Source organism: Anopheles nili, chromosome 2 (genome assembly GCF_943737925.1).
Source record: "Anopheles nili chromosome 2, idAnoNiliSN_F5_01, whole genome shotgun sequence".
Classification (NCBI taxonomy): domain Eukaryota; kingdom Metazoa; phylum Arthropoda; class Insecta; order Diptera; family Culicidae; genus Anopheles; species Anopheles nili.
Genome location: NC_071291.1, coordinates 37,237,647 through 37,262,963, shown reverse-complemented (window position 1 = coordinate 37,262,963; position 25,317 = coordinate 37,237,647). Strand labels below are relative to the sequence as shown.

Here is a 25,317-nt window from a genome sequence, read left to right as displayed (position 1 = left end):
GGTACATCCTCTAGGTATTGCCTAGCACATATGATTTAGAGCACATTTTTAGCACAATATTGCATGAAGCCCTTACTCATGTACAAAGAACCTTCCCGGGTCAGATTTATCCACACGTCCCAATGGATGATGCGAGCAAAATTTTGAAAAACACATATACACACTCTCGACACCTAGAAGCCAATTTGAAAGTACACAGAAACAGTATGATAAAATTCGAGCCCTATATACGTAGGCAGACCGCATTTAAGCAAGCAACGCTTTATCTCCGCAGTGTTCTTCGCATTATATCCAATTATGCCCAACTGCCAAATATATACACGAAAATTTAAAACAAAATCACTGAATCTTCTTTGCGATACGCGCCCTACGTGTAGGTCACAAACACGATAATTCATTTTAAATTAAACAAAACTCGTAATTGTTAAGTAACAAACAATAGGAAAGAGACTAATACCAATTACGTCAGTTGATTGCATCGAGTGGAAATCAGCTTTCCGAATATCAGCAGAGCACTCGAGATAATTAAAGGATCTTGAAAGTGTCGGAAACACTAATACAAGAAATACTAAAAAAATATGATAGGCAAACGAAACCTAATAGGAATAAGTGTTTGAAACAGAGATTAACATTAAGACAGAAAAAGTGAGATAAAAATAAATCACGTTAAGATGGTTAGCAATATAGAGCCTGGTCGGGAACCATTTTTGTTTTCTTTAAGGACAACATCAAACTCTGGAGCAGTCAAAATATCAATGAATTTTCGTATTTTCCGCATTATCAATTACCATGGATGATCCGAATTACATAGGTACAAATTTTGGTATATAATTTACAAGCTTTGACTATCTGCTGCCCAGTATCGCATGATTATCCTGTAGCGTTAGCAATCGATTTCACACATACGACGCATTCGAAAGCGCACAGACACGCAACATAGAGAAGAACAGTAGATTTATTGGATAGGATTATTAGCAAAAATTGACAAACAGATAACAAAATTAAAGACAGTCGTCAACCAAAAGAAATTTATGATCATATATTACACAACCATCGAGAGAGCTTTCATAATATTTTGTTGGTACTGAATGGTACAAAACACAAGAATAGAAAACACGAAAATGGTTCAAGTTTACAGTAGAATATGCACGGAAGCTGTACACGGGAGAACCTCCAACTAATTTGAAACAAAATCTGCAGTAAATTGTATCTAAATCAATCAAAAATCGTATTGTACAAACGAATAATGCTAGTACTGTCCGGAAAAGTAAAAAACGGAAACAAAAAACTAAATCAATCAATGCGTCAGATCTAAATCTTAGAAGTGGAGTTAGGGAAGTGCAGGGATTCGAACACAAAACGTCAACTGTCAACTTGTCAATACAAACGTGTAACTAGTTTAAACTCGTCCTAGGTGACTAATCAACTAAAAGTAAAGGATTCCTTAAACGGCAATTCTGAACCAGGGCAACGTATTAAAGGAAGAGGAATAGTTGTATATAGTAAAACGAATAAAAGTGGAAGAAAGACAACAAAATGGAAGAGAAAAAGAGCCAGGAAAAGGAAAAGGATAAGTGCTGGACGTATTAGTTACTTACACCAGAAATGCGCTATAAAAGGTATTAATGTCACTGTCGAGTGCCATCATTTTGCGGCTCGAATGCATCGATGTTTCTGGCGCTGCAGTAGCAGCAGCAGTAGCGGCATTTTCCAGTGCAGCATGCTCTTTGCGACCGTTGTTGTTAGCCTGAGATGTGCCGCTGCTCGTGCTGCCGCCTCCGCCTGGAGATTTTGAAGCGGTGCTGGTGGCGACCTTAGTCCGAGTTCCGGCCCGTTGTGCCGCCGAGCGCGAATGGTGCACGGTCGTAGCCGACACACACGTGCTGTGTACGGTAGTACTGCCGGATGTGCCCACAGTACTGCACCCGACCACAGAACCGGAGGAACCGGATTGCAACAAAGATGGCACGGGCAGCCGCGTTCTGGCTGTACCCGTCACGGTCGATAGCAAGGGCTGGCCAAAGATGTAGCAATGACTGCCGCATCCAAACGATTGGACCAGAGTTGCAGCGCAACAAGCCGTTTTTATTGTTTCAACATTTTCATATGCATGCCAAAGCCCAAAAAATACATTCCCATGTTTCGTTTTTTTTTTATTTGAGCAGCATCATTGATGACGAGGTTAGCAGAACGTATGGTACGGTCGCAGTTGAAAGGTGGTGTTGGAGATATTGATTAGTAAGTTTACACAGTGCGGCCGGGCCGAGTTAGCGAGACACGGGTATTGCATTTGGTTAGTAGGTGAATTTTGAGGGATGTAATGTAATTTAGAGAAAAAGAAAAAACAAGAAATCACTTATTCACTCAGTGAGCTTGTAGGAAATGCATTCGTACCACAGGTACACATCATTCGTCAGGCACGCACAACATAACATTGAAATCTGTACACTTCATTCGGAGCATTGCGACGAGGACAACAATGCAGGATCATACACGCTTTGCGAACATTAGATCACGCATCCAGCTATACTAGTCAGTGGTTCAAGCAAGTAAACTTGGGGCTAGTAAATTTAAGATAGCTAATAAGCATGTAAACGAGGAGCAATACGAACACTTTTTCGTTAAAACAATGGGAAAAAATATCTTTGGTCTATACATTCCACAATTCGCGAACGAATTGAATCCTTTTTTTGCGAACATTCACAATGAGCTCAACGCATGAGCGTATGGTGCATGAAGAAATATGAATCGACTATTACTAGCTACCCAAGCACTCGTATATGTAACAGATAATTCGTTTCCATTTTTCAGGGCAAACTCTTTCAAACCGGGTTTTCATCCGAAAAAGTTATTGCCACTAACAAGCATTGAGCAAACGCGGACAAAGCTAATAAGAATATATCGACACGGCCAAATTATGATGCGCAATGAAGCATTGCTTGCCGGCAAGTGAAATTGATAGCGCTTACGAACATCATTATCAAGGTGAAATTTTATCATTATGGATGAGTTGTCGAGCTGGTTTGTTTAACTGTATCGAAGCATTTTATGATTTGTACGGTTAGACTATGATTTATTATTGAGCACAAATGTAATCTTGCAACCGAATAGTATTACTTGCTGATTAATGCTTTTCGGTGAGATTGTGTTTATATGCAACAATATACTTGACAGTGAGCTGCCAACATTGATTCTTACCCCTAGGTAGTGCGCTACGATACTAACATATTGCTCTTCAAAATCATCTTCACCTATCTCTATCGGCTCTCTTCCTCCCTTCATCGCAAACAGAAAAGTGTACACAAACGGAATAAAAATCATACCATCGATGTATTTTTCACGAAACATAGTTTGTGTAGTTTTTAGGTGTTTGGTATGTGTTTTTGTACATTAGTGTAGTTGCAGGAGTGTAGATTGTAAACAGTGTAAAAGAAAAAAAAAATACAAAGAAAGAGAGAGGAGAAAATATAAAGGAAAAACACATAACAGCAAACGAATGTTGGGAAAGAAATATAAGTTGAAGAATATTAACAATGCTAACTACTAGTAGTAGGGAAAAAGAAGAAAAGGCTTGGAGACAGCGGCGGATCAACAAATGACTAACCCTATCCCGCGGTACGCTGTTCTATTGGTATTTCTGGGATCCCCTAAATGTTTCACGATCCTTGAAAATCGGAGATCCTTACAAGTCGATTCTAAGTTGATCCGCCCTTGCTCGGAGAAGAGTGTAGCAAGTAATATAAACAGACGACGGCAGAAACAGCGGCAGTGTGAAGAATAGAAGTATAGCATAGTAATTAAGAGCTCAGAGCTATAGAATCGACACATTTAACCGTTTTCTATTATATGCTGGCAAATTTTACTTTAGTTTTTTTTCAGTATTATAAGTTCAGTATTATAGAATGTTTGTATGTTCAAAATCCATAACGAAAATTTTGTTAATATTGTAAAACAAACTGATTGTTTTCATTGTTCCTCAATTTCTTTTGCGCTACGTTATGCATATATATTACGCCTTCAGAAAGCATAGAAATCTGAGGTTGAGTATTGTAATTCTGTCCCTCCAAGATGCGGTCTGCGCCGGGTGAAAGCAAAACGGCATACGATAAATAATTTACTAGTTCATAGTATGTTGCAAAATTGAACCGATCATTGCTTTTCTAACGAACATTTGATTCTATATAACGTTGATGCTCGGAAGATAGAATCGAAGGTGGATAGATAGAGTAGTAGTAGTAACAAGAGCACATAGAAAAAAGTAGCTAGAAATGGAAGCAAAGAACAGGATACACAGTAGATGGCCCGTTTACGAAAAGTAAACAGAGCGAAAGAAGTATTCAAGAGGAAAACGACAGAAGTGGTACAGAAACAAAGCTTCAGAAAGAGAGAAAAAGAGCGAAATCAAAATTGCGAACAAAAGTTTCAATTACCCTTGCGTATCTCCGCCTTCTTCCGCCACCAACAATTCGTACTCCTGTGCTGCATACCGATCCCAGTCGGAGAGCTAAAAGATCGAGAAAGAAAAAAAACACACACGCACATTTCAATAAAATTCATCTCTCGATTCTACATTCTAATAATCTTACATCATCGTTTTCACGCTGTGCAAACGGATCACGCTGTTCGTGTTCCATGTATTTCTCCAGATTGAAGAACGTATCGAAGAAGATGGGCGTCATCTTACATCGCTTTAGATCGGCTAACGTAACACAACCAGGAGTTGCTGGTTTGATCATATCGAGCATCTATAAGAAAAATCAATATGGTTACCAGACCAGAAAGCAACTGCACAGAAAGTGCAAAGATTGCTACCACGAACCTGGCACAAGCAGTCTTCAAAAGGAAGCGTTTCGATGCCGAGCGATTCCATGCGATGCTGTTGCTCCTCATAGAAGTACTCTAGCTCGTACATCGAAAGGACACCGTCACCATCGACGTCCATGCAGCGGAACCAGTACTCGATGGCGGTCGGGTGTGATTTATCTTCTTCCGCCAATAAAAACCACACGAAATCCGTGTACGACATCTTTGGCCCATTTGGTCCCTGAATCATCGGGTTATTATTGCCACGACGGGGACTTCGTGTCACGCAACCGGAAAAGATCCTCTCGATCATGCGCGACGACAGAGCTACAATGGTAGGTGAAAGGTTAAAAATATACGCCAAAAACAAAGCCTAAGTACATCTCGGGATGCGGATCTATCGCTTACCGTGATCATTATGCCTGGCCAGATCCTGCTGGTCAATGTAGAGATCGTGATCGCGGTCCAGCTCCCAGAACTTGCAGTAGATGACGTAGAAGTGCTCGTAACTGAAGTACGCCATAATCTGGTTGATGTCTTCTTCCTCCTCCAGCAGTTGGATCACGTCCAGCAGGTTCGACTTGCGCAGTTCCGCCGTCGTGATCTTGCCCGTCCAGCTGCGGTTGACGTTGTAGAAGATGCGGGCTATGACGGTGTGCACGTAGCGGGAGTGAAATTCGGTCGCCTCTTTCAGGAATGCCAGCCCCGGGTGCGTATCGACGACGTCCTGTATCAAAGGTGCGAAGTCCTCCGGCAGGATATACGGGCGCGTTCGGTCTCCCCGAGACATTATGAAGACGAACCGTGACGCGGCATCATGGCAGAAGGACGTCATCCTATAAGAACAAGCAGCAAATGGGTGAGCATGCCATTATTTTCCGAAATATTTGAGAATAATTCTAAGAAAAAGGTACTTACTGTCGCCAAAAGTGAAGGAATTTATCGCCATCGACGGCTCCGCTCGGTGTCAGCTGAGTGCACATGAACAACGGCAGGCGCCAGTACTGTGGCACTTGGCACATCTGTACGATCACCTGGAAGCTATCGCGGTTGCACTCGTAATTTGGCATTTTGTCGAAGACCTGCTCCAACCGCTGCATCGTCGTTTCCGTCGTGATCGTTGGCGGTGGTTTGCCATTGGGGAAGTGGAATCTAGAGTGGGCGAAAAATGAAGAATAAAGAACATGTAAATCTACATGGTATCTCGAACAAATGGTATGTAACGCAAAGACAAATTGCAGCAGTGTGCCCATACAAAACCGGCATCATTGGCAAAGCGACCATCGCTCGTCAGAAGGTGCGGGCATTCATTTGCCCGCCAGCAGTTAAGCTAGAAAACGTGCCAACAATTCGACCACTTTCGGCGGCAAATTTTCATTCACAAAAATAGCCGTACCTCTCCGCGGTCAGCCCCAGCGTGAGAGTAATGGCGGTCTTTAATGAAAGAAATTTCACATTTCATCTCACCGTCTCGCGGTTCATCCCGGGAGGGTGAATCGTCGCGTCCGGCGACCGAACTTGGACCCCGCGCGTACGTTAAAAGCAAATAAATTAGCCGCGAGCGAAAAGTAGGCGGACGGCAAACAGCGAAGGCAAAAAAAGCAACACCCCAAAACCTGCGATCGTATCGCGTTTGGTGTGAATGTACATTGCAAACGAACACACGCCGCGCACAGTCTCTTATTAAGCATCCACACGGCATCCGTACGACGGATCGCCGTTGATCTTTCCCTACCAGTTCCGGTCAAATCGGTCGGCGACAGTAACCGGGACCGTCGTCGTGTACGGATTCGACGCTACATCAACCAGTGACCAGCAGAGCTAGCAGTGCTTTAATGAGCCTTAATTTGCGACCAAAAGGGCCATTGTTGGGTCATAAAGATTTCCCGCACATCTGGTGTCGCTTCAGTCGCACACTCGCGGGAAGTTGACCGAACGAATCATCATCAAGGTGGCTGAAATGGAAAGTTTCGATTCAATAGAGCTCTCGAGCTCACAAAACCTTGTCAAATACTGACTTCATTTTCAAACCAATGGGTCAAACTTAGCTTGCCTGTCACCAATTTGTGGGACATCAAAATTTTGTTGGTGTACAACAACAAAAAAGAGACGTTGAGAAACCGTACAGATTTCCTTCGGCACGGTTGAGGAATCCTTCCAACTGTATCCAAGCAACGATCACACACCGTAACCGTTACTCTACGAGCCTTTGTAGCACATGAGTTCTTGTCCTACAGCGGGAATAAAATCAAATTTATCTGTCGTATCAAATTTCCAACATCGACCCCAGAGGGGTACAAGTGTACCCATCGACAGTTTGAAACCCATTTCAAACGCCCGTGCAAACATTACAAAACCCCAAACACACAAGACGATCGTGCATTGCTCCTGTGGGGAGAAAAAAAAACGCGTCTAACGTTCATCAAATAACTGTGACACGCATCGCATTACTGCCAAGGTAAGGGGTCCGAAAAGTGTCGATGCAAGACATTTTTTAAATCCCACCACGTACGTTCTCTGTTTGCTCAGCTCAATTCTTATCTCGCCGGCGGTAGTGGGTTGGAAACGACTTTGTACCGCGTACGTCTTTCCGGCACCACCGTACCCCCGGGAAAGCCTTTTGAGACCAATTAAAAGAAGCAAGCAAACAACAACCACCTCGCGGGTCTTGTGGCGCCACGGGGTGGCAGAAAAAAACCTACAAGGAGGCCAAAACACGTTGACCCGAACCGGTCTTTTGAATGCCACCACCAGCTACCGTTTTTCTCTCTGAACTTTCTTCAATTTTTCGCGAAATTAACAGCGTTTTATCATCAGAGCGAGTTACTCCTAAACGAAAGTCGTCGTCACTGCCGGTGTGCGTGGTATGTGTTCGCAGATTTGCGTCGGCGGTGTCTGAGGTTGACAGTTTCTTGTTTTGCGAATATACGTGTTTTTTTGCACTACAAAACAGTACAAAAAAAAAAGAAATTTCCACGGCCCACAAGAGAACGGCAGCCGGTTGCTTTCATAGGGTTCAAGTGCGGTTGTTTGGTGCCGAGGATGCGTACTCGCGAGATCTGAGATATCCGACCGACATTTTATGCGTTATGCGTGATATTCTCTCTATCTCTCTCTCCAAAGCTACCGTGTTTTTTTTTTCGATTTCGTTTTCGTGCCTCGGTACGCTCGAGATTTTATGCAAATGAACCACGATGTATGTAGGAGTATCTTGACGCCGAGGACTCGTCTCACTGGCCAACTAAAACCAGTGAAGCTAACGTTCAAGACGGCACACGAAGCGGCGATACTTACTGCGGTATGTAGGGGGCCTTGGTTGAGTTCTTCAGATGTCGCTGCAGCGTCGTGTGAATGTTGGGAGGTATCAGCCGGTTGACAGGTTTTGACTGTGAAGTGGACGATAGGAGGAAAATAAAAAATAAATAAGAATGCTATCAGCGAAGGCGATCAGGAAGTCGGTGGCAGTGGCGTGTAAAGGCAGAACGAGTGTTTGGCGGAATCAATTAGTCGGCTCTGCGGTTGGCTTGAGCGACAGTGATGAGTTTTGTCACCTCAAACCCACCCCGACCGAGAGGCGCCGGAAGAAGGATTTAAAAAACAAAACCCCAAAACCAAACAAACATCGGCGTCAGTAGCACGGACGGAGCGACGAACCGAGAAGGACGAAGGACTATTGACAGTGAATATGACGCCGGTTGCACGCTGTGACGTGCACGCGGTGGCGCAGCTTTAAATAAGGCGCGTTTTGGTCGAAACACACACGCAAATCATCGCGGGTGGCAATCAGGGCTTCGTTTGAAATGCTCTTAGCAAAGATTTAATTAATTTGTCAGCCACCAACCGCCTGCCGATGTTGCTTGGTTAACTGTGCATGTGGACCAGTACCGCACCCCTGATGCATCAGATGTGTTTTAAAACCAACACATATGGTCGTCCTAAATACCCAAAAATACGTTTCACCGCTTCAACGGTCCCACGCCCGTCACACACGTAATTGCGAAAGACGAAAAATTCAATTTCCTGCCGATTTGGCATCGAGAAAGCCGCTCATGTGGCGTGAGCGGCGATTTGGAGTACTCAAACAAAATACACATTTTCTCGAACCCGATTCTCTACGCCCCATACGTTGCAGGGTAACGTATTTTTTTGTACATTTCTTTCATCACTACGTTCACCACCTCGTGGCGCGCCTCATACGAAATGTGACGAAAGGGCATTACGCAGGAGGCGAGAAAACTCGCAAACGTATCGCAAGAGATGCATATGGGTGACCTCAAAAAAAAATACCCCAAAGAAGAAAATCAGAACAACCACCAACACGCGCGCGGGTGTCCGGAAAACGTCAGCCGAAACCGTACCATTCGAAGTTTTCAGGCCGGGTTGCTGTTAGAAACGACGACAAGATGCGTACGAGTAGCATGTTTACAGATGATGGCACACCAACACCGAGATGTGAGTTGAGGCGTGTTGTGAAAAAGAAAACCTTCAATCCTCAAACCTCACTGCAAGTCCTGCCATCTAATGTGACGCTTTCGGCGGTAGTACGCTGATGTGGACCCAATAAAAACAAACACACACGTGGCGTGGTAGTGTAGGGCTTATCAGAAAGAAAAAGAAAATCTGAACCAACCCAACTCGGATGCGTAAAACCGCAGGAACGCAAATCCGCCTTGGTGAACCCCGTGATACTCTCGTTTATGCTTCTCTATTCTAAACTCTTTCACACGTCACCTGGCTCGACCGTTCGCTTTCAACGTTCTCGCTTCAACCATTTTCCACCTCACACCCAAGACGAGAGAGCTCGACGGCACGTTCTGACCATAGCGATAATTAATTCTGCATTTTTATGGCCCATATGGAGAAAAGTTTTATTAGACATTTCTTCTTAACCTTGGCTGATTCGTATCTCGTTCCCACTCTATGTCAACGAAGCTGAGAAGCTGTTCGTTCCGGGCAGTTGGTCGTATACTTTGGGGAATCTGCCCAAGTTAATAATAATAATTTCTCACATGCTGCGAATTGAGCCGGCAGCCATTAGTTGCGTAACGCTAAGGGGGTAGAGTTTTCGAAAATCCAATTAAATCGGTTTATTGACGCCAGCTTATAGTTCTGCTTTATTTATCCCAAAGCCCGGGTCTTCATGGCACAGCTGGGAGGAACGCACGTGTCATTCTTCGTAACCGGAAAACATCCACACATAAATCCATTTCAAGTATAAAGGTGAAAAATTTTTGCAATCAAGAATCTACTCATTTCGATCGGGTCTACAAGGCAGACACATTTCATACTAATATGTAAGGCTATTTTCGATTCATTTGTTCAAAAAATGCTTGATTTATAAAGGTCGCCAATAAAACATTAAATTTGTGTAAAGCATATTGAAATCAACCCTCAAATCAAATCGAGCTGTATTTGTTTGTACTGACGACGAAAACGGCACCATGTCCAGCAGAACCTTACCAGAGGTCCATAAAAGCCACCGTTGAACGGAGTGACGATCCAAAAAACGATTTCACCAGAGAAGAGCAAGCAGCTCACCAGACGCTGCACTTCACCGATCATGCGTATCGGAGCATAGAAGCATAGGCGCATAAGCGCGGATCGCACGTTTCACTGACTGATTTTGGCAAGGGACGGCAGCGGAAGAACATTCACGTTTGCCAGCACGTTCGGAAGCCCCGTCGAATGGCCACTCTGGGTTCATTTGCATACAACGTTTCAAAATTCCACCCGCGATCCAAATTAACGGTACGAGCGTACGATGGGAGAGTTTTTCCACACGACGGCAGGCACGGCTTAGTGAACGGTTGTTGTTTTTCTTTTTCGTTTCATTTATCGAATTCGATACGGCTCCCTAATCCGCGGGTTTATGGCTGGATAGGTGGCTGATTATGGTGTTTGGTGTGACGTACCGGTGAACACTACTGGAAGAAGCGATTTGAGCCTAAGTGGCCACTTCAGTGGACAACTACCAGGGACACTCACTCATAATCCGCTGCAACAAATGCGAGATTGCCGTTGGTATTCTTATTTATATTTTTACACTGCTTCTTGCTTTCCTGACCTCGTGAACCCCACGAGGAAGCCAGCCAAACACAACGAACTAACGCAAGCGTAACCTACAACAGTTCATCCCCAAGTCAGGCGAACATGGCCGAACGATTCAAATAAATCACAACTAAAAGGCACAACATCGCACAAAACGTCCACCGCTGGCAGGAACACGGTTAAATGCATCCATAATTGACGGACGGACGGAAACATCCTTCGAGGGTGGTTAGGCAAAGACATATCGGCTTTTGTGAGTGTTCAAATAATGAAAAAAAAAACGCGCACACACGCTTACACCGAAAAACCCATCCGTGCATTCGTGCAGAACGCTCACTTCCTTCGCCGATGACGCAGAGCGCGTGTGGCGTGGCGTAAGGTGGAAAACATACCGAGCATTAAAACTGAAGGGTGGCAAGGTTTAGGGGCAGCCCATTCACTCGATCGCGCTTGTGATGGATCGGCTTTTTACGCATAATAAGCCAGTGCAAAACCCTCCCCCGGTGGCGCATCTGAGCTGGATAGTAATATGTTCCGCTTTCATTAAGCGTTTGAAGAAACAACACCCCGGCCGTTTCAGGGGTTTGTTTTCTCACATTTAATCTACCACGACGCGTTTCCGACTTTTAACACACATATGGGGCTTAATTTTCTTAAAGCAATGCAACATTATGGAGTTTAACGTCTGAGTGAGTTCTTCCGGTGGCGGCGACATTACACACCCCTGCAAAAACCGATTTCGGAAACCAGTTTTCAACCAACCAATAAGACCTCACGCTTTGTCATGTTGCCAGTATATGATGACAGTATCTGCGCCAACGATCAGCGTCGGTGTAGCGGTCCTAATCGTTTAGAAGAAGAGAATTTTGTTTGGTGGTTGATATTTTTTTCATACCACATTCTTCAGTGCGTTTTTTGCCAGCAATTTGAAACACCAGCTCGATGCCACTCGATACAGAAGTTCTTAGCACGGTAGCGGCTGGTTCTTTGCTTTTTCTTGCGCCTTCCATAAAGGGAAGGGAAACGCCTCTGCTTTGGGCAAACATTTTAAAATCCCTCCAAAAAAAGACGCCGTAGTAGCAGATGATCGCAAAGCGCGAAACGGACTAAAGCCAAGAAAGTAAAAGACAGAAAAAAAACCAAACTTTGTTTGCCGATCAAGAACACCGAAACGAGCAACCGCGACAAAAAAAGACCCCCACCGACTACGACACTGTCGATATTCTGTTCTATGGGTTTCTTTTTGTTGGAATCAATGGTACAAATAAACAAACAAAACCGGCATCTCGTTTCAGGCTGCCCCGTGCAGCATCGTGATCAGCGGAGCTCATATTCATACACAAATAAATACAGCACAAAAAAGGTTCGTCCTAACAAAAAGAAAATGAACTCTTTCAGCTCGACTTAACGCAAGGTGAAATTTCTGGCTACACGTGCTTCGGTTCTTTTATTCGGTTTCTCTCAGTTTGTTTCAATCTTATCCTTCTTATCTTTGAGCCTTCGTTCTGCTGCCGAAATCGCAAAAAAAACACGACTTGAAGAGCAACGATTCCCAATGACTCCTCATGTTTTCCATCGACATTCCCATGCTTGTCACTGAGCCGAATAGGCCGAAAATTCAAGTGCTCTCAAGCGGACGGTATGGAAAGTGTTTTTTCCCAGCATCCCGTTAATATTCATTATGCATTTTGAGCTTTGCTTAGTTGAAATAACGATGCATACGCTCAACGAAGCATATAAAACCAGTCATATTGCTACCAAAATGTGATTTCGAGCACTGATAAATATGACGCACAACTCAAGGGCCAATTTAATAAGAGCAAGCTGCATCAGTATTTCATAATTTAATCGCTACCGTGCAGCACTACGAACAATCGTAAAGCTGAATTATTCCTTCTTAATTTATGTAGCCCAGCTACATCCTGCACCCTGTGAATTCACGACGCAACAGAATGATGGCGTTGAAAAGTGAAACATTCCCACCGTGAGCTGCTCAATTCACGGATGCAGTTGCTTGTAACGACGACGCTGGCTCATAAATGTCTACAATAAATTTCGACCTCCAGCAACAAGTATAAGGCGGTGTGAACTGGTCAGCAATTATAATTCAACTCGGTAGCCCCGCGAAACGCGCTTTGAGGGGTACGATTTATAGACCATTTTATCTCACGATCTCACTAGGCACACCCGGCAACCCGGCTAGCTAGGGGTGGCACAGGGTGAGAATGGGAGACTCATCATAAACACCTGCCTGGGTGGCCGAAACCACCCTCACCATCCGCTTATTGATTTCTCGATCCATCCCTGCCAAATGGCGCAGCGGCCTCGTGCCTCGTGTGGTAAGGCAATGTAACGATCACGGAGATGGGGTTGATCTTACAACAGCTGCTGCACCCCTGTAACCGTCACCAGTGTGGGCTATAAATACTATCGCTACTGATACTACCCTACTGTGGTTTCGGTGCACTTGCACTGGCTTGTAGCGGTATATTCGCCACAACGGAGCAGCATCCGCACATCGCTTTGAAGCACAACTCCCACGTAAGCTCAGCGATATCCCTTCAAAAGCCCACGTCAAAATTACACCTCTTCTTTTGCACAAGCCCTGGAGCTTTAAACCCCCAAAACAGGGTCGGTATGCTGCCAACTCGACCGGCAGCCGCAAGCCCTTCGTGAAGGTTGCCAAGTCCCGCGAGGACAACCGTCATCTAGGGTACACGCGGAACGTGCCTGGCAAATCCGACCCAACCGCATCGTGACGAACATGAGCGAAGGCGTCGTGTAATTGCACACTTTTCCGGTTCGTTTGGGGCCGCCAAGCCCGTCGAAGGGAGTGAATGTTTTCAATCAATGGCGGGTCATAGAATTGCACCCGACAGATCGCGTTTAGTCAGTCGCCAAACGGCGCGTTAAATGAGTGGCGATGCAGTAGAAAAAAATGCCTCCGAGTCTCACAGCCTTTGATCGTTAGTACGCAAAGTAAATCGGCCCTTGCGGTCGTGAGCAGACCGGGCCGCCCTATGTTGGCCCCTCAGAGATAGGTGTGTCGAGGCTGAACTGGTCGAAAGTTTACCACAAACTGGCTCACACTGAAACGGTTACGTCGAGTTACGAATCTCGCGTTTATTGCCGGGTGCGCGTGCGTTTTACTACACCTGTGAACCTCAATCTCACCTTGCCAGCATAATCTGCCCAACTCTGACCAATTCCCCTTCGGGGGACATTCTATCGCATCTCCAGTTGAGTATCGTGCAAAGGAAAAAAAACGAAATAAACTTTTATGACCCTTTTTGGCGGCTCCCAAAACGCCACACACCAGTGAGTGCGGGCGATGCTGGCCGCCGGGTTGATTAGCTCATATTTTCGAAAGCGTTTAAGACAGGCTCTTAGCTAAAGCTTAACTCGTCACAATGGAACAGATTGCTAGCGGATGTCGTTCACTTTCCAGGGTTTGCCAGAACGCCCCTTAGCCACTTGCAAACGCTGCACTCGGTGTCGTCGGATGGTAATAACCGTAATTGGTCTGTGGCTTCCTACGAGTGGGAGGTCTTTACGAAACATCTTTCCCCAGCATCATGCAACCCACACCACAGGGGTGAACTTCTCCGGGACGGCAATAAACAGCAGCACCCAACCGAAAGAGACTATTTTCAAAACTGTCGGAGAGTGTTTCGCCCCACCGTAGCTACCTCAAATTGGTGGAAATAAATAAACTCTCCATATTCATGGTCTTTTTTTTGCGTTTTCCAGAATCAGAATGCGTTGGCTTGGAGGCATCAAATATTCATCCGAAAACCCAGCTCCAGCTCCAAACTAATTCCAGATAATCCTCATCCAAAACCCAGTTGTCATCTTCACAGCAGAACGGTATTTTTAGAATAGCGTATTTTCTAAACATTCCCATTTTATTAACGCGGTCCACTTCAACCACATAAGGCACCGTGAAGTCAAACGAGTTGGGGAAAGTTAGAGAGAAACTAAATTCACCGCACCCTTTTTACGACAAGTTTTCTAGAGATATCTAGGATATCCGTCTCCAGCACCACTCGGACCTGCCGCCTGTCAATTAGTCATCTCCGCACGTGACATCACAACAGCATATTAGTCGAGGGAGAAGCAACGCATCAATGGCGCATAATTTCGGTGAAGCCTTCATCAATCACACTTCCAAAACATCCTGCAACCGCCTGGTGCCGTGGTTTTTCGGTATTTGCCGTCCCAAAACAGAATCAATCGACTTGTAAGGTTAGCTAGCTTTCTTTTCGCTTTGTCCCGCTGCCACGGTGTCGTCCTAACTTCAACGTGACAAGACGCAACCATGCGCAACCATTCTGCCTAATTTATGGACAGCACTACTTTAATGAACCGTCAGCCTATGATTTTTATGACGGAGCTTCTTCTTGCGCATGTTAATGCCAGGGACGTACGTAGACGATGTCAACTCCCAGTCTGGTGACATTGCCGCTTTTAAAACTGCAGTTCGTGCGTGGATAACACGCGTCTGCGTATAGCTCACTGCCTACACGTGGTGCTGCTCCACAATGCCCACGCAAGCCGATGCTGCCCGATGAGCTGTCTCGAAGCCCTGTTTGACTGCTTAATCTTTCTCCCGCTCTCGGGCTGGTCCCGAGTCGGAGTTGCTCGAGCAGTTAACAATCGTGGAATATCTTCCCAGCGTTGGCCACCTCCAGAACTGGTCCGTTCATCAATTACTCCTACGTGGGACGACGGTAATGGCTCATTGTTGGAGCGCGGAAGCGTGCAGTACACGTCCGTTTCGACCCGGCAGACTTTTTCAAGCTTTGGTCGAGAGACGCAGCCCTTATGCTGGCCTGAAAGCATGCAGCAGGTCGAAGAATCAAGGGCTAAACCGTCCTGTCTGCTTGGCTAGGTGGACGGCCTTCGACACTGGATGGGGCCTCCATTTTAGGGCGTGTGCACTATTTTCACCGCTCTTGCAGACATTCAGGGCCACCGCGAAGACCTGCAGGGGACTCTTCGGTGCACAGACGACACACCCTGGTATGGGAATGAATCAACTTTGAGCGATTTTTTGAAGCTACACCGTCTCGTTTACCTCGCATTGCTTGAAGCAACCTTATTACGATTCTTTAACGACTCGTTTTGACCAAAAATGAAACGCCGGTCCGGAGGTGATCGCCTGATAAAAAGAAATTCGTTTTCAAAAGCCATCCAGCGGGGCACGGAACCACGTTTATTGCAGCTCACGAAAATGGACACATATGTTTCCGTTGATGAGGAGCGCATAACCACCCTGGCAACTGACCAGAGGATCACCAAACGCTCACGCACTCATTTATGCGTGCGCACACACGTGCCTGCTTGCGCGACGCGCGCCCTAATCGCCACTTTTACGCCCAACCAAACAACAAACGCGGCGAAAGCATGCGCGTACGTTGGGAAACTCCATCGGACGAAGAGTCGAACGAGAGAAAGAGATTGGGCGAAAAGTGGTGCTCTCTTTCCCTTTTTTCCACCCCAATCAACTCCATAAACCCCTTCATCGTTCATCGGCCACAAACGTCCATTTGCATTGGTTTCGTTTCGATTGTTAAACATGACTCTTTCTCTCTCTCTCTCTCTCTCTCTCTCTCATGGTGGATGCGTGCGGTAGAACCGACGATCCAAAGGGCCCGATTTCTCTGCGGCATTTTTCACGCTCAATTGAGGGGAAATTATCATTTCCTGCGAGTCCGCACACCGGGTGGCACCCCCTAAAAGCGATGGGTGGAAAAGTCTCCGATCCACTGGGTCCGATCGTGCCACGAGCCGATACAACCGTGGACAGAAAGGGCGCACACTTTCGTAATGCAAATCGAATATGCCTTCCCTCGGTACCTTTCTGCTGGCACGTACGCAAATGCATCGAATCGCAGGGCATGAAAGGAAAGTTCCATCCCGGAGTGACGTTGCAAAATCGCACCCACTGTGGGGGGGGGAGGGGGGGTGAAGGGCAAGGTGGCGAAAGTAATCTGCCACGAGTCGCACCCTGCCCTGACCACGGTCCGGGGGAGGATCCATTTGGATTAAATTTTACCCCCACTGGACGCTAGAAAGTGCCCAGTTCCGGCAATCCTAACCTTTACGTGTGACGGTCTTTTCCCATGGGGGAGTTTTGTTTGAGTGGTTGGAACGTGACCCACGTGACTGAGGTAGGAGTGGTTTTGTAAGGGGAACAATTTTCACCACGCGTGGGGCGCCGAAATTAGGTACACGCGCTTTGGTCGCCTAAAAACAAGCAAAACCAGGTGAATGGTAGAAACGACAGTACACCAGGATCTGTTTACGCATGCAAAGCCTCACATGGGTAGAGAAACTATTGACGCACAAAAATGAGCTTCTGAGAGGCGAAAAAAGAACACCCTAAGCAATAGTGGGTCAAATTATGAGGGTGAATTTTCACGTGAAATATAACACCCCTAGAATCGGTTGGCGCTCATCGTCATTGGCGTCGCAAGAGCCAAGTTCGAAGCTGACACGTTTTCATGACAAAAACGCACAACCCCTAGCCACCAATTATCCGATTGCGCATACGCAACCCCAGCATCAATAAATATTAATACAATCATGCTAAATTTACACTTTTTCCACCCGCAAACACACACTCCCCGGCCCATGCGCGGTCAACCGAACTGAATTGTGTTTCTGTTGAAGGTCGCTCCACCATCGCAGCCCTTCTCATTAGCAGCATGAAAGAGCAGCACGCGTACGATGGTGCAAGAAAAGCAAAAAAAAAAAAGAGAAGCAGAATAATTTCAAAGGCATACCGCGAGCTCGCAACGCTGCCAAAAATCACCCCCCAACGAGTGGCCGTTGCGATGGGGTTTTCAAGGTCCACCCGACGCCATGACCGATCGCACGGTGTCGCACAATTAAACATGCCCAACGTGCCTTTTCTCGTGCTGCTGATGCTGCTACTGCTGCTGCTGGTGGTGTTGGTGGTTGTAATCGCACAATAGCCCGAAATTAAATTCCGAACCGAAAACGCAAACGCAGATTGTCCAACGGCTTTTGCGCCATCTTGTAATCGCTAGCCTTGAAATCGGCAAGGGGAGTAAATTACACACCCGTTGGGTGGCGCGAGAGGCGGACAAAAGGGCTATAGGAGCGTCCAACGCAACCGCATGCTGCCTGGAAATGTATATCTAGCTGGCCAGCGAAAAACCCCTCCATAAAAACTCCTCTAGCTTGCTCTCTCTCACGAGCTCGCGCGCGCTATTGGAAGCAATTTACATTTTGCTACAATTTGCGTTACCCACACAGACGGGGCGTTTAAATGCGAACAGTCGTACTTAAATAATGGGCCCTGCTGGTAGCAATCGAAGGCGATCTGCAGCGGTCCGGTTGGTGCACCGGTTGCACTTGACAGCAACTTCAACATCAGCTGATAGCGGGAGTGATGAACAAACCACGTGGAGGAGAGATGAAAAGAAACCTAGAAACACATGTAACATGCATCAAATACCGCACGGCGGCAACAGGCGTCTAATCTCACAGCTGTTATTTTTCCCGCTCCCTCTATTCTGCTTTTTTGGCCTACATTTCGCACACGGCACGTGCGTACTTGCCGAAGCGTGACGGGAAATGCGCACGAAAGTGGCTAATGGGCTGTCATGTTTATCATCGAAACTCGAACCACCCTGCCCAGAGGGCGTTTCGGAGAAGGAAGATCTCTTAGTCCAGCAAAGCGGCGAAGCTAATGCTTTTATCGTTGGACTTGTTCGCGTTCCGAAGAGCCCTGAAGAACAGAAGTGCAGTGACTGACGTGTACCAGCGGTGGAGTCAATGCATCAATCATCCTGCGATGAAACGAGAAGCCATTGTCGGTGGGACTAATCAAAACCCAAAGCGAGCCAACGTTCTGCGCATTTAGCGCCGACATGCTAATTACGGTGCGATAACATGCGTCCCAGTGGGAAGATGCCAGCGCTTCAAACGTACGATGATGTACGGCTGTGCTGGTAGCCTTATCACACACTAAACAGCCTACCGTCGGGTGAGTATCTCAGTCCACTGCTGCTGGAGTGCTCAAACAGAACGCCAAACAACGCATAGCTAATGGAACACACCCCGTGTGTGTGTGTCGAGGGTATATTGTTGTGGCAATTTTTGCTCAAACATGATGGAATTTTTATTCAGCGATCTTCCTAACATGGAGCTATCAAAATAGTAGATGATGCTCTTCAATCTTTGCTCGGGCTATTGGTAAGTACCAATCAAACGTTCCTATAAGTGCACAAAGAGCTTTTAAGAACATCAGCTGAGCATCCTTCCGCTTGTCAAGTTAACTTAAAAAGAACCTCTTCGGAGGGATTCTTCCCTACAATTAAAGCAACCTTGCCAAACCAATCATTACAAAGCCAAATTTGAAACAACCTCCGACTACACCGAGGTGTTGCTGTTGACGTTAGACCTTTTTTGGAGCTTAAAACACGTACCCCCTAAAGTTGATTGCTTCATTACACTCACAAGGGAGCATTGCGGAGAGTGCGCGAAAAAAACTCCCTTCGCGAAGTTATAAATCCATTTAACCTAGACCCGAACAATTCACTTCAGTAACGGGCGCACGCTTCGGTACGAGGAAGCGAGCCAAACGGACCCCAAACGGGTCAACTGGCCGTGTAATTCGATTGACACAATCTTCCGCACGGGCTCTAATTGGATCCACCTCGAAGAAAGGGCAAGAAAACGGGACACCACATCAACGCGCCGATAAGTGCGAGCGTCGACTAGATCGAGCCCTACCGGTTGCTTCACGCGCCTTGACAAACGACCGTTAATTGGTTTAATGTTTGATAACTTAATGTGTGTATATATAAATATATATTTATGGACCACATAAAAAGGGTCATCAAGTTGTTTGTGTGACTGTGGAATAACACCTAGTGGACTTTTCAATAGGTCCATGTTTCGTGTGATTGGATGTCAACTGAAGCGCTATTTCCACTTCGTTACGTGCATTAGTAGCAAGGTGATAACGGTGAAGATGATGGGTCAGCCCGACCGAGCTTGACAGTCTCCAAAGTCTTGCCAGCTTACTAAAGGGGGAATTTTAATAGAATAACGGTTTCCTACTTCGTTCCATGATTTCCCATTTGAGCTATCAGATGAATCAGTCGAAACAGTAAAAAAGGATTTAAACAAACTATCCAAATTACGTTGCATCTGAATTTTCCTCAAAAACCACGCGTTCCAAACAAGGATCTAAAGCAAAGAAAAACTCAATGAAACAGCAAAAACTTGACACTCACCTGTACCTTGACGGGTTCCTTCGCTCGCTCGCGCGGTGGCGCCTTCTCAGGACATTTCTCGAAGATCAACACCCGCTCGGCAACAGATCCGCGCGACAGGAACGGTCGAATCGGGCTCGGTATCGTCTTCGGTTGCAAACTGAGCTTCTTCTCATCATCAGCGGCCGTGCGGCCAAAGTCCTTCGGCAACCGCGTCGTCGCGACATTGCGCGTAAAGTTCATCGACAGCTTCTCCTGTTCGCGGATCTGGTGTATGTTCAGGATCGGTATGTGATTCGGCTTCATCGGCACCCCGTTCCAGTGTTTCACGTTCGGTGTGTCAGCACCATGCTGGATGCCGTTGCCATTCGTCGTCACCCCGTTACCATTCAACGCAGGTGATGACCCATTGGTGGCGGCCATCACTGGACCGCCACCGTTTGTTGCGGATGCTGCAGTCACCATCGTGGTTCCACTGCTACTGCTACTACTCTCACTACCTAATCCAGCTAGCTGCACCCGGTGGTCCACAACGGATCCGTAGTCGGGCACGTCCCGATCGGGCAGAGTAGAGGTGATCACCTCCGGTAGTATGCTGTCGCTGCTGTTCAGCACCGTACCGGTTTTGAGCGCGTTTATCAGACGTTCCTCCTCGCGGGACACCTCATCCATAAGATCCGCGGTGTTCTTGGAAAAGCCACTCGCGGTTGCGGTGGAACCTCCGACGATCACCTTCGAGCCGGCGCCTCCGGTTTTGACGACACGATTCTTTAGCGGCCAGCTCGGCACATGATTGAGCAGGTGCTCCGGTTTCACCGGGGTTTGTGGTTTTTCGCGCACACCCGCCGGTTTCGGTTCGACGATCGTGTCCTTTAGCACGTCCGGGACGTCGTTCTTGTTGAGCGTACTGAAGTTGTTGTTATTGTTATTACTGCCAGCGTTACCTAGGTGGTTCGAGGGTTTAGCAACTCCTCCACCAGTGCGCAGATAGGTTGGCCGGGTCTGACCATCCGATGACTGACCGTTCACGGGATCATCTGCTCCACTGATGGCACCACCGTTGCGTTCGAACTTCTGCAACACACTTTTGATCGCGGAACTGGTACCAGTCGAGGGTGACCGAACACCTCCGACCCGCTGCTGCTGGCGTTGAGCCGCTATGCGAGCCTTGTCCTCACTGACAAACGAGCTGACCAGCTGCTCAAGGCTGTTGTTGGACAGGTTCGGTGCTTTAGCGAGCAACTCCGCAACACCGGAGGCGTTCGCAGTTGGTGAAGATCCACCACCTGATAGGGCACCGCCAGGTGGGCCAGAAGGACTACCCAACTGCGGGCTACCGGTGGGTCCGGGTCCACTGAGGGTCGGCGAGTTGGCAGGGTTTAACGCCTGAGTGAAGGCGTGCTCCGCACCATCGCCCGTGTGGCAGTTGAGGATCTCGGTCGGGGCGAGACCACGCGCCTTCCACGTCTGGTAGATGGCTTCGGCGTGGTCCGAGATCTGCTTCGCGATCGCGTCTAGGTCCTCCTGGCCTTCGACGAACGACCGCACCGAGTTCGAGGGTGAGCTCGAGGACGACGACTGTTTCGCTGCCGTGGCCATGTTTACCGCCAGGCGTTGTTTTGGTGCGTTGTTGTTTTGCGGATGTGTGAGTGTTTTTCACGTGACGCGGGTTCGCGTTTTCCACAATGTCAACCGGTGTGGGAAAGATCCGTAATTTTACCGATGCATTTCCCCAAGCCAACCGCCCGGGGCCGGTGATTCCGATGGTGGTTGGTGATTTGTTTTGTTTTTTTTTTTTGTTTTATTTTCCGTGATTTATTTTCACGTTTCGCGACGAGTCAACGTTGACGGGCCAACATCAACGGCCGAGAATGGTGCATCGTTGTAGCGCCCGCACCACACCATGCGAGGGTGATTTTTGTATTGTTTTGCAGGCGCCAAAAACAAACAAAACCCCACGCGCATCAATCGAGGAAGTGTGCAGGAAGAGGATAAGAAAGAGATACAGAACGATAGTCAGTGAAAATTGTGCACGCTTTTCGTGTCCACTCTGCCCGGCGGTGGAGCGCTGGGCGATGTTTCGCGATGTATCTCACACTATCACTTGACACTAATGACATCGGCCGTTAGTACATCCACACGACATTATGGCGAATGATGCACAATGAACTCGTCGTTTTTCTTGGTGTTGTTTAGTAACAGGTAGGCGATGGCAGGCAGGTGGCTAGTCAACACACCAGCTGCCGATATGATTAGGATTCGGCAGACACACGCACGCACACACATACACGTACATAAACACATATACACACCACACGTATTAGAGCGGGCAACACGTCAGGCTGCCATTCGGTTTAGCCGCGTATCATTGGAAAGCTGCCACGTGACGCATTCTAAACATTCAAGGCACGATAAAGAGCACACACCCACGCGGGCTAACACGCAGCTACAAACAAACCAAAAGAGAGGAAATAAAATATGAACACTGGTGCGATTTCGCTTGATTTCCTGAATGATGTTTGAACTGCCGTACACTAGAAGACGCTACCGTTCGTCAACTACGCTGCTGTTCATTAGCCAGCTGTCTGAGAACCGCGCGTCCGAAGCACAGGCCGCAGGATGCGTTTGATTACATTTCTATCTCACCACCTTCCTCGATGATTGTGGCACACATAAACACGCACACACACACATATATATATATACACGCATCAATCAAAATGGTATTAGATGGATCGCACACTCGCGAGCAAAAGCTGGAAGGAGCAACTGTGCCGAGTTAGCTTCTTCCTTGCTGGGTCATGTTTGCGTTGAATGGAGCCGAGATATTTTCCTATGTGCTTATTTTTATATTTTTGCTTCGATTACGATTTTCTCAGAACACTCATAGCTCTCCACTATTGACGACACATACACACAGGCAGGCACTATTACAAAGTATGCACATTAATGCACGCCCGCTAGGGGGAGGTGATTTGCTGGTAGAATTTGCACACACTGGTATCACTGTGCCGATCGTGAAGAGCATGGTGAGACAGGAACGAAACGAGAAAAGGAAGAAGAAATGCAATCGATGAGATATGCACACGTGTGTGAGCTGGATTAGTAGCAACAATAAATGTCAGCGACGTTTTTCCAACGCCAACCGCATGCACTAAAAAGAAACGAGTTTTGTTTCCAAAAGCGCGTTGGATTTTCACACAAAAATATCCGTCATCCTTGTTTAATCTGCCGCACGTCAAACATCAATTCGGTGTCGTCACTGTAATCAAATGTGTCTAAAATTCACAGTTGCAGATTCGTTTTATGCATTTCCTCACAAAAAGCGTTAATATTATAACACCAGGACATTGAAACTGTTAGAAAATGGTGTCTTGGCGTACGAGAAACAAACGAGCAAAATATTACAAGCCACATAAAACAGAAGTTCAAAAATACACAAATTAATTTAAAAACAAACAACGTTGGAAATATGGCAAGGACTTGTTGCAAGGAACATGGAACGTACTGCGCTGCGAAGGAACGAGCTGATAAGACCGAATTATACAAACAAAATCATACAAAAAACAAACCAAAAATGATCCATCTCGTATGCGTCGCGGCAGGAATGAGTGACGCATTGTGGGATTGTGATTGAAAAAATATGCAAACGTGTTGAAACGCTCATGTTTTAATTACCCGTCCACCAAGAAGCGATCCCAGGGGCAGCGTTCAGGTACAGGGTCTCAAAAATTAAAATTCAAACAAACAATCAACCGAACTGTAATCCGATAGGAGCTGCGAAATGAAACACTGCACGTTTTCACAACCTGCACGAGGCAATCATCTAGTCTTGGAGATGCACATTCTCACCACGGCACGGGAGTGTGTACTGTTCGACTCTTCTCAAGCAACCTAATTGCACAATAATGGATTCACGTCAACACAGTCTTTTCTAGCTGGAGCTACAAATAACAGCTGCCGTCCAGCGCGTTCTAGTACGTCAGGCAGGGCCAATGAGAGAAGGAGAGACCGTTAGAAAGGATACTAGTGATTCTTTCGAAGGACGATCGATACGGGCATGTATGCGAATACTACCATACGTGGTAAGATCGCACGCACCACGCCATCACTTTGCCCGTCGAAAGGATCACAGAGAGCAAGCAAGGACGACGGGGAAATCCTACGATATCGGGAGGCGAATTAGTAGCCACGGCACAATGGGGGAGACGACGCCATTAAAAAAAGGACGCACGCACGCACGCAAACTCACTTAGCAGGAACAAGTGCTGGTAGTAGTAATCGAAAGCGTCATTCATTGAGGCTCGCGAATGTGGTGCCCGGTGGGTGCTGCGAAAAGAAAACTACACTTTACCCGTCACTGCGTAGCTAGCGACTAAGAGAGAGAGAGAGAGAGAAAGAGAAAGAGAGCGAGTTCGAGAGAGTGCAACAGAACACGGTCAATCGAAGGCGCGCGCACGCGAAGGGATGCCAAAAGGTGCTGACCGGGGTTGGGAAAACTCCCTCCCATAGAATGTGTGGCCTTTCCGGCCGGCACCTTAACAGCCCGGTTTGAATGAAGGCAAAACAAAACATCAAAAACCAAGACCAAAAGAAAAAAAATACACAGCACAAGACGGTCAACGGAAGCTGCTGCATTAATCGATAAGCGAGCCCGAAACGGAAGGATCTTCTCGGTGGTGAGGCAGAGCAATGGTGGCCATGGGCTGCTGTAGAATGCTAGCCCCGATTTTCCGACCAGGGCATGAGGTGATGATTTGTAGCCTGCCCCCGGCAGCCTTTCCGCCCGCGTTGAATAATGTTTTCCTTCTTGGGAACTATTTTTAGCCCACAAGCGGTGGACCTTCGACGCAGTTTCGATCGCGAGCAGCGAGAGCGCGCCAAGCCAACACGGATGCAACTACACGGTTCCCTCGTGCGCGTGAAAATCGCAATCGAAAAAACCGCACCACAAATCCAACCTCCGGTGGTGGTTCTGAGGCGCCCATTTCGCACCCCACTTAGGGGTGTGTTTTCCTTTGAGTGCCGGGAATTTCCTTATCAAAACACGCTCAATCTGTTCTGATGCGCAGCCAAGGCGAGAGCTGCGCGAGGTTACTTCGCAGGTGGAAAATACACCAACCAAACCACGTCAGCCTCTTCGCTGGGCGGAGCGGGAAAACCAATTTTTCATCTTTTCCCACTAGCCCCTGCCACCCGGTACCGATCCTTTTAC

The 25,317-nt window shown here is 47.0% G+C and overlaps 1 protein-coding gene across 1 annotated transcript in view; it reads right to left on the bottom strand.

Annotated features, from left to right (window-relative positions):
* Positions 1-24,400, bottom strand: part of LOC128720956 (uncharacterized) — a 30,754-nt gene extending 6,354 nt beyond the window's left edge. The window contains exons 1-8 of the mRNA XM_053814658.1: positions 24,355-24,400; positions 20,124-21,688; positions 8,098-8,189; positions 5,722-5,955; positions 5,212-5,639; positions 4,820-5,130; positions 4,587-4,745; positions 4,431-4,504 (exon numbers count right to left, since the gene is read on the bottom strand). Of these exons, the coding sequence (XP_053670633.1) occupies positions 4,431-4,504; positions 4,587-4,745; positions 4,820-5,130; positions 5,212-5,639; positions 5,722-5,955; positions 8,098-8,189; positions 20,124-21,688; positions 24,355-24,400 (2,909 nt within the window). The remainder of the gene's footprint in view (positions 1-4,430; positions 4,505-4,586; positions 4,746-4,819; positions 5,131-5,211; positions 5,640-5,721; positions 5,956-8,097; positions 8,190-20,123; positions 21,689-24,354) is intronic.
* Between the last annotated feature and the right edge of the window lie 917 nt (positions 24,401-25,317).